This window comes from Grammomys surdaster, unplaced genomic scaffold (genome assembly GCF_004785775.1).
Source record: "Grammomys surdaster isolate TR1022 unplaced genomic scaffold, NIH_TR_1.0 126198, whole genome shotgun sequence".
Lineage (NCBI taxonomy): Eukaryota > Metazoa > Chordata > Mammalia > Rodentia > Muridae > Grammomys > Grammomys surdaster.
In genome coordinates this window covers 75,187-85,960 of record NW_021621003.1, presented here as the reverse complement: position 1 = coordinate 85,960, position 10,774 = coordinate 75,187, and the positions used below count along the sequence as shown (strand labels likewise).

General features: G+C 37.1%; 1 protein-coding gene across 1 annotated transcript; it reads left to right on the top strand.

Moving 5' to 3' along the window:
* Positions 1-455: 455 nt before the first annotated feature.
* Positions 456-1,424, top strand: LOC114613334 (olfactory receptor 11G2-like). The gene has a single exon (XM_028758610.1). It carries the CDS (start codon positions 489-491, stop codon positions 1,422-1,424), a length of 936 nt encoding a protein of 311 aa, XP_028614443.1. The 5' UTR covers positions 456-488.
* The last annotated feature ends 9,350 nt before the right edge of the window (positions 1,425-10,774 follow it).

The window sequence follows — 10,774 nt, the reverse complement described above, 5'->3', positions numbered from 1 at the left end:
ACTTAGTACATAGTTGGCAATGGCCTTGAACTCCTAACACTCCTGCTTCCACATCTCAAGTGCTGGGACTACAGGTATGCACAAACATTAGTAGCTTTCTTTCATTTTTCTTAACTATGAGGTATTTCTAAAAATAAGGATCATGTGTGTCTTCCATCACACCCAAAACAGTATTCTTTGCTGTATCATTTATATCAGTCTATGCTTGTAATGGCATTTTATGAGGAAATAGTAAACCTAGTCTATTTATGCCAATGGAAGAGAAAAAAAAGTTTCTGTTTTGCAGCACAGAATAGGGACTTAAACTTGTTCTATTAATTGATGAATATCCAGTGCTTAGGGGAAAATACCTAGAAAATAGTAAAATTACAATAAATATTGAGTTGATGTGAGCAAGCTATTCTGGTTTTGTTTTGGCAAAAATTAAACTCCCTCAGCTCTTTCTAGAATATTCAACAATTTCTGGTGCTTTCACAGAGCACAGACAGATGAAAGCCCTCAGCAGCCCCAGCAACTCCAGCACCATCAATGGCTTCATCCTCCTGGGCTTCCCCTGCCCCAGAGACGGGCAGATCCTCCTCTTTGTGCTCTTCTTCTTTGTCTACCTCCTTACCCTCACGGGCAACACTTCCATCATCTGTGCTGTGTACTGTGATCAGAAACTCCACACCCCCATGTACCTCCTGCTGGCCAACTTCTCCTTCCTGGAGATCTGGTATGTCACCTCCACAGTCCCCAACATGTTGGCCAACTTCCTCTCTGACACCAAGGTCATCTCTTTCTCTGGATGTTTCCTGCAGTTCTATTTCTTCTTCTCCTTTGGTTCTACAGAATGCTTTTTCCTGGCAGTCATGGCATTTGATCGCTACCTTGCCATCTGCAGACCTCTACATTATCCTGCTCTCATGACTGGGCGCCTCTGCAATATCCTTGTGATCAGTTGCTGGGTGCTTGGTTTCCTCTGGTTCCCTGTTCCCATCACCATAATTTCCCAGATGTCCTTCTGTGGGTCCAGAATTATAGACCATTTCCTGTGTGACCCAGGCCCTTTGTTGGCCCTTGCCTGCTCAAGACACCCATTGATGGAGTTTTTCTGGGCAATTATAAGTTCTATGCTCCTATTTGTTCCTTTTCTCTTTATCATGGGATCTTATACATTGGTCCTGAGAGCTGTGTTCAGAGTTCCTTCAAGAGATGGACAAAAAAAGGCTTTCTCCACTTGTGGGTCTCATCTCACAGTAGTTTCACTCTTTTATGGCTCAGTGATGATAATGTATCTGAGCCCAACATCTGAGCATGAAGCTGGAATGCAGAAGGTTGTGACTCTGTTTTATTCTGTGGTTACTCCACTCATTAATCCCGTAATATACAGTCTGAGGAACAAAGATATGAAACATGCCCTGCAGAAGATTTTAAAAACTTAATAGTTGGAATTTTAAGCAAACAAAAGGTGGTTTGAGTATGAATGGACCAAGGAGTGGCACTATCAGGATGAGTGGCATTTTTGGAGTAGGTGTGTCACTGTGGTGTGGGCTTTAAGACCCTGCCTGGAAGTTAGTCTTCTCCTAGTGACTTTAGATGAAGATATAGAACTCTCACCTCCTCCTGCACCATGCCTGCCTGAATGTTGCCATGCTCCCACCATGATGAAAATGGACTAAACCTCTTAATGTGTGAGCCAGCCCCAATTAAATGTTTTCCTTATAGGAGTTGCCTTGGTCATGTTGTCTGTTCACAGCTGTAAAACCTTATCTAAGACAACATATATATAATATATATATTAGAATATTAATACTATTCAGCCACAAGAATTATTAAATTGTACCATTTACACCAACATGAAGGTTATTGTGTTAAGTAAAATATGTCAGATATGGGAAGTCAAATACTGCATGTTCTCACTTATGTATAGAAAATTCTTTTAAAATGAATTAGATAATGGTTATCAAAGACTAAGAAGTTTAAGGAGAAGCAATATGGTTAGTGTTTGTGGGGCTCAGTTGGATAGTCATTCAACATATTCCTTTGATTGTGTAACAAAATAAATATGTCTGACAAACATTAATTCTGTTTCAAACAAAAGGACTAAGACTTTGAGTGTTCTGAACATAAAAATGTGGTAAACATTTCAAATAATATTTATCCCAATTACCTTGTGATTATATCTACTGTATTCATATACTGAATATCATCCTGTACCTTACAAATACATATAATTATTATATAAATTAAAAATAAAAATACAGAACTACACACCTTAAAACATGTCTATATTCTCAGAGCTTGAAAGGTGGTACTGGAGGATCAAAATTTCAAGGGAGCTTGGATACATAGCAAGATCATGCTTTATAACACAAAATAGAAGAGCATGGCGGTCCATGCCTGTGATACTTATATTTCATGTTACTATAGTAAGCTCCATGACCAAAAGCAATTTAAGAAAGAGAAGAATTACTTTGTATACAGATTATAATGCATCATTCTGTAGAACCAAGACAAGATATTAAAGCAAGAAACTGGAGGCAGGCACAGAATCAGAGACCATGAGCATACTTTACTGACTTGCTCCCCATGGCTTGCTGTCTTCTACAACTCAGGACTACCTGCCCAGAAATAGTATCACCCACAGTGGGATGGACCCTCCCATACCCATCATTTATCATTAATCAAGAAAATGTCACAGAGATATGGCCATAGGCCAATCCACTTTAGTCTAATTCTAGGAGACTATAATTTATGTCAAGTAGACAAAACATAACCAATACATATATGATCACTTGTCAACCTGACCTATAAACATATTGCTATTGGATAACCTTTCCTTTGTTTATTCTTAGACCCTCGTGTTACTATAATGATATAAAACAGTCTATTTATTTATTCATTCATTTATTTATTTATTTATTTTACACTCCAGATTTTATCACCCGCCCCCGTCATCCACCCTCTGACTGTTCCACATCCCACATCTCCAACCCAACCTCCTACCTCCCCAGGTTGCCTGTTTCCAGTCTTTCTGCTGGTCCTCAGTGCTTCAGTCCTTTTCCCTCACCCAGTACCAGATCTGGTTTTCATATTAAATTAAACTTTTCAACTTTTTAAAAGTTGAGTGCCTCTTTAAAATATCCAAATACTCTTCATGGTGATACTCTGCAAAATCTACAATCAACTGCAAGCTTCTTTTTCATTTTTCTTTTTTGGAATGCTATACATGAAGACTGTGTTTATATTATTTCCATCCTATCCTCTCCCCTTTGCAACTACTATGATGCCTCCCATGCCCTCAGAAGTTTGAAACCTCTTATGCCTTAACTGTTATTGTTACACACGCATATATACATATACATATATGTGTGTTAAGAGCTGTGTTTATCTCTGTACATATGGATAGATATTTCGAAAGCAACTGAGAATTATAATGCTTTAGCAAAGTGGTAATATTAAGTTTTTCTTCCAGCTACATGGCCTCACCAATCATAGTTAGTTGTGTAGGTTTATAATACCAGGCATGAGTTTCCTTCTATTTAGTAGGCCTAAAATTCAATTAAGTAGTGACCAAAGTCACAAGGAGATTGTCTATACTTCCTATTTGTCTTGGTTGCATGTTTTATCAACTGCTTCCTCCTCCAACTTGCAGCATCAATATTAATCTGATGCTCTTTTATCTCTTTCCAGAATCTCTTTATGATTCTACCATCCATGACTTCAGGGATTTTGCAAATGCAAATACCTTTTTTATGCTAAATAATAATCCTTTTGTAAAATATAGTAACTCATAAGAAAAGGCCTTTTATGAATATTATTTTAACATGGTGAAAAATGTCTATGAGTGGTATTGAACTTTTGTTTGAGCATTAAATTGTTTGGTATAGTAGTATTCAAGCAACTAAGAACCTAACTGATATATCCTACTGTCTCCTAAATTGTCTTCTGTAAATTGGTAGACACATTCTGCATTGATTTCATGCTTAGTGTTATCTATGCTTTTCTGCCTTTTATTTTCTCCATTCCTTCACTTCAAAAGCCCTTAAAAGAGACTAAGAGATATTCAATGAACATACTTTCCTCTTTGTCAAAATGGAACAAATCTTACTTCAATGATTGCAAAAATCAAAAATTATTTTTTCCCTCATTTTTTGGGAATATGTGCTATCAAGTATTGTTTAAATTAAGTAGACCCATTGGATGGATTTGCAAAAGTCCTTACCAGTTGTAATGTCTCTGGTAAGGACAACTCTGTTTTAGTTGTAACTGATCTTGAGCTTGACTGAGCATACCACATGTTCAAATCTATTTACATTTATAAAAGTGCCTGTGTGGAAATGTTAAAGACTTCCCATTCTAGGGGGCAATAAAACTGGAACTAGTAGCAGCTGGTAGAGGAGTGCTGCCATATGTCTACTCTACAGGAATTTTGAATCAGGATTTGCAGCCAATTGCTTTTCTGGTTCAAATTCTGTCATGGAATCTTTTTTGGCCTTTGGCAGTAGATAGGTGCATAAAACATATTTGGTACTAAAAGTATAAAATTTAATGCAAAGCTCCACAGCTACTGTTTTAAATGTCTATTGTAACTTTATAGAAGTTTGTTGAGTTGTATTGACTTTAGGCCTGGTTAATTTTGGTGTGTAATGTTTTATACAATTAAGAAATACTAAAACACTGTTGTTATGACAGATTTTGGTTCTCACAGAAATATCATTGCAAGTCTAACCTCGTGCAGGACTTCAAAAAAAAAAAAACAAAATTTTCTGCCAATATATTGTTCTTTGGTGTTTTAAACACCATAAATGCAAAGTATTTATGGATAGATACTGTTAACCAAGATAATTGCTATTAATTAATTTTAACACACAATGGCATAATAACAATAAGAGTTTAACTTTTTGTAGGACTTCTAGAAGAACAAAATTAAAAATATTTTAAATGGAGTTACTATCCTTGAAAACAGCACATAAACAGTCATGTCATAGCTAAGCCTCAAGAATAAAATGAAAGGAAATGTTATTTGCTATGTTTTATTGACAAACGGGGAGCCAAAACCAACCATACAGAATGGCATTTCATTGTATGGCAATGCAATTTCCCCCAGAGATTTATTAAAAGCTTTAGCATAGTTTGAACTCAGTAAAGTAAATGGTCTGTCCAAAGTCAGAGCATTTTAAGTCAATATGCTAATTTCTAAGCTCAACAAGAAAAAAAATTAGTCTGAGTGCTTTCCCAATGTAAAACACTGTTTTTATTCAATTACTTTTGAATTTTGTGATGGAACCTGAGTGATGTGATCAGATATATTTATTTTTTCTCAATAGTCTCAGGCTGGAATACTTGTTGACTGGATACGGTAAGAAGAGTAGACACATAGTCCTTGAATTAATCAATATTGAATCCAAAGTTAGCACAAAACTTAGTAAAAAATGTAAGAGTCATCATTTTGCTTTTGTGTTTTGTTGTATATTTCAAAAGGATAAACCACAGACTCCCTAGTTTATTTTCTAAAGAGGTTTGATGTGTCTACTATGTATACGAATAAAAGTAGAGCATGAAGAAGTAAACCAGAAAATCCATTTTCAAGCTTCCCTCATCTTCATCCCCCATTTAGAAGTCCTGTATGCACAACACACTGTTCATTAAATCTTAATAACTGGCACACTTGAGTATGTTTTAGAAATGCCAATGCTACCTCAAAGGTTAATGATCAAGAAACTGAAATATTATGATTCCCAATTGGATGCTGTACACACTGAAGTTTGAGAAGTATTATTGCATAGCTTCTGTCCCTAATGAATTGATGTTGAAATTCCATTGTTTTCTTTTTCTCTTTTTTGGATATTTTATTTACATTTCAGATATTCTCCCCTTTCCCCATTTCCCCTCCACCCAGAAACCCCCTATACCATCTCCCCTCTTCCTGCTTCTGTGAGGATGTGCCCCCCCACCCATGTACTTCCACCTCCCCATCCTCAAATTCCCCCAAACTGGGACATCCAGCCTACAGGGGACCAGGGACCTCCTCTCCCACCTGTACCTGAAAAGGCCATCCTCCACTTCATATACAGCTGGAGCCACGGATCTCTCCCTTGCCAGGCTCGTGGTTTAGACCCTGGGAGCTCTGGTTGGTTGGTATTGTTGCTCTCACCATGGGGCCAAAAAACCCTTCAGCTAATTCAGTCTTCTCTCTAACTCCTCCATTGGGAACCCCATAATCAGTCCAAAGGTTAGCTGGGAGTATTTGCCTCTTTATATGTCAGCCTCTGGCAGACCACTAAGGAGACAGCTATATCAGGCTCCTGTCAGCATGAACTACCTAACATCCACAAAATTGTTTGCCATTGGTGACTGCACATGGGATGAATATTCAGGTGGAACAGTCTCCAGATGGCACCTCCTTCAGTTTCTGTCCCAGACTTTGTCTCTATATTTGCTCCCATGAGTATTTTGTTACACTTTCTAAGAAGGACCGAAGCACCTACACTTTGGTCTTCCTTCTTCTTGAGCTTCATGTGGTCTATGAGTTGTATCTTGCGTATTGGGAGCTTTTGGGCTAATATCCACTTATAAGTGAGTACATACCATATGTATTCTTTTGTGATTGGGTTACCTCACTCAGGATGATATTTTCAAGCTCCATCCATTTGCCTAAGAATTTCATGAATTCATTGTTTTTAATAGCTGAATAATACTCCATTGTGTAAATGTACAACATTTTCTGTATCCATTCCTCTGGTGAAGGACATCTGGGCTCTTTGCAGCTTCTAGCTATTATAAATAAAGTTGCTATGAATATAGGGAATATATGTCCTTGTTATATGTTGGAGCATTTTCTGGGTATGCCCAGGAGTTGTATAGTAGGTCCTCAGGTAATGCTATGTCTAATTATCTGAGGAACCATCAGACTGATTTTCACAGTGGTTGAATCAGCTTGCAATCCCAACAACAATGGAGGAGTGTTTCTCTTTCTCCACATCCTCACAAGCATCTGCTATTACCTGAGTTTTTGATCTTAGCCATTTTGACTGGGGTGAGGTGGAATCTCAGGGTTGTTTTGATTTGCATTTCCATGATCACTAAGAATGTTGAACATTTCATTAGGTCCTTCTCTGCTGTTTGAGTTTCCTCAGTTGGGAATTCTTTGTTTAGCTCTTTTCACCACTTTTTGATAGGATTATTTGGTTGTCTGGAGTCTAATTTCTTGAGTTCTTTGTATATATTGGATATTAGCCCTCTATCAGATGTAGGATTGGTAAAGATCTTTTCCCAATCTGTTGGTTGCCATTTTGTCCTGTTAACAGTGTCCTTTGCTTTAAAGAAGCTTTGCAATTTTATGAGGTCCCATATGTCAATTCTTGATCTTAGAGCATAATCCATTGGTGTTCTGTTCAGGAACTTTTCCCCTTCTGCCCAAGTGTTCAAGGCTCTTTCCCACCTCCTCTTCTATTAATTTCAGTGTATCTGGTTTTATGTAGAGGTCCTTTATCCACTTGGACTTGAGCTTTGTACAAGGAGATAAATATGGATCAATTTGCATTCTTCTACATGCTGACCTTCAGTTGAACCAGAACCATTTGTTGAAAATGCTGTCCTTTTCCACTGGACAGTTTTAGCTCCTTTGTCAAAGATCAAGTAACCGTAGGTGTGGGGGTCCACTTCTGGATCTTCAATTCTATTCCATTGAACTTCCTGCCTGTCTCTGTATCAATACCATGCAGTTTTTATCACTATTTCTCTGTAGTACAGGTTTAAGTTAGGAATGATGATTCTCCCAGATGTTCTTTTATTGTTGAGAATAGTTTTTGCTATCCTGGGGTTTTTGTTATTCCAAATAAATTTGAAAATTGCTCTTTCTATCTCTATGAAGACTTGAGTTGGAATTTTGATGCAGATTGCATTGAATCTGTAGATTGCTTTCAGCAAGATGGTCATTTTTACTATATTAATCCTGCCAATCGATGAGCATGGGAGATCTTTCCATCTTCTGAGATCTTCTTAGATTTCTTTCTTCAGAGACTTGAAGTTCTTGTGATACAGATCTTTCACTTGCTTGGTTAGATAGAATCACACCCAGGTATTTTATACTATCTGTGACTATTGTGAAGGGTGCCATTTCCCTAATTTCTTTCTCAGCCTGTTTATCCTTTGAGTAGAGGAAGGCTACCGATTTGTTTGAGTTAATTTTATATCCAACCACTTTGCTGAAGTTGTTTATCAGGTCTAGGTGTTCTCTGGTAGAAATTTTGAGGTCACTTAAGTATACTATCATATCATCTGCAAATAGTGCCAAATATCATTGGATTGATGTTCTAAAATTTACAGTGGTAGTCATTATAATTAGGAAGAAGTTTAAAGACACTTGCAGAGTATTTGGCAAAATTCTCTCATCTCTCTGGTTACATAGTGAGCTTATGAATTTCAAGAATGTTGCTCTGTTGAGTGTTGAAGTGATAGATACTGCTGATAAAATTAACCAGGGCCTGAGGTCAGTATTTCTATTTCAGTCAAGCTTCAAGAATAGCATATATAGCTTGATGATGCTAGCCCCTTTTGTCCTTGGAATGCTTTTATTCCTGCCCATTGTATTAAAGTTTGTCTCTAACTACATCAACAGGTTGTCAGCCAAAGTACATGACTTGAAACTGAAAATGGACCCCCAGACAGAGTTATTAAATTGACAGGCTAGCAAGACAAGGACGGGTTAGATTCTACACAGAGCCTTACCAACCTAAGACATAAGAGCATTGCTTTGAATAATGCATATTCCATGGTAGGTTAGGAAGGCATTTTTGTCAGAACAACCTAAGACAAGCTCAGGATTGTTAATGAAATGAAAAATGGGGTGAGGCAGACTTGGCAATTATCTGACATGGGCCAAGCACAAGGAAATGGACTGCTTGGCAGGAATATGACATTGGTCTAGGACAATGAAGTAGGCTTCAGGCAGGAATCTGACATTAGGCTAGAACAAAGAAGTAATTTCAGGCAGGAATCTAAATTTTAGGCTAGAACTAAGAAGTAGGCTCCAGGCATCAAAATGACTTTGGGCTAGGACAGGGAAGTTGGCTCAGATATTCTGGTCATCCTGATAAGCCCTTCGAAACAGTGATCACAGAAGTTTTCAAGGAATTTTGTTTATTGCCTTGATTGTTCTTTGACTATTTATTGTCTTGCTTGTTCCTTGACTATTTGCATCTATTTTATTGCTAGTTCCTCAACCTAGAACTGACCTTAATGTTTGCATGTAATTAAAATGGTATAAAAGGAAAAAGGAAGAGGAGGGATTTGATAGGGGGTTCTAGGGAGGGGAAATGGGGAAAGTGAATGACATTTGAAATGTAAATAAATAAAATATCCAACAAAAAAATTAAATAAAAACAATGATAAAAAGAAGAGGAAAAAAAGGACACAAATTTAAGTGAATGGGGAAGTAGATCAATCTGGTAGGACTTAGAGTGCTGAGTGTGATCAAAATCCATTACAAAAATTTTCAAAGAATTAATAAAAATGAGAAAATAATGAAAAGAAAACTAACTTTATTAGGGATAAAGTTTAGAAAATCAGCCATCCAATATTGCAGCTCCTGTACACATTTCTACAGAACAACCCTCGCCTTATATCTGTATCCCCTTATATCTGTATCCCCATATCTGGTGAACTACCCACATGATTCGAGAGCTGTGACTGCACCGAGGGAGAAGTCACTATAGTGGTCCAAAAAAATCTGTGATTTTTTTATGAAACTTCAGACCTATCCACTATTCCCCCATGAATCTCTATCTAGAAGGGAGGAAAATCTGTCATCAAAAGTCAAAATTAAAGTTAACTTGTGTCAAGATTACTAAACTTCTATAGTACAGATACCACAATATTCTGGGCTTAGTGAGCATATTACAAGTATCCAGAACAAGTTTGCTAAGTGACTGATACACTTAAAAATTGTCTCTTTAAAGACCTCTAAGAGATTATAATCCAACAAAATGAATGACTTCCTTACACTTGGGTGAAAATAGGAATCAGAAATTAAGGCACAATGCCCAGAGGAAGGGAGTGAGCAAGGGAATAAGTCCTGACACTGTTCTCTAGAATAAAAGGATATTCAATAAGCAGAGAACAAGCCCTGTTTAAAATCCCAGGATCCTACAGAAAATACTCCACTGATCTTCATGACAAATTTTTGCACCTTATCTTCAATCTGGTTATCATGAGGTAAGCTACCTCAGCACTCAGAAAATCCTTTAAGAAGCTTTGTAAAACACATCTCTTGATATTCTCTCTTACAATTCAAGAAAGAAGGTACTGTAGTACTTAACTAAGGCAAATAGTAAAACATAATTAATGAACCTATGCCCCCGAAAAAGTCCAATGTCCACATTGTCATTGTCTGATGTGTCAGACATAGGCACAGTGCACCTTGATTATTCACTATCTGACTCTGCACAGTTGATAATAACACTATCTGGAAGGCATTATTATACCCATTTAATAGTAGAAGAGATTAAGAAAAATAAGTGTTTGCTTGTAGATTATTCAGTATGGTGTACTTAACTGCCATTATCCATGCTGAGGTCTGATTTTCCAAAGCAACACTGATTTTAGAGCATGGATACTCTTGAGAGTTTAATTTTATATGTACAATAGAGAGCACTAACTGGATGCCAGATACTTAAAAATACTATTTATTTAGTTCTAAAAACAAATCACATGGGCAGAACTGTTAGTGTCCATTTTCCAAAAGGAAAAAACAACCTTTGTTGAATTATAACTTGTCTGACATATACAG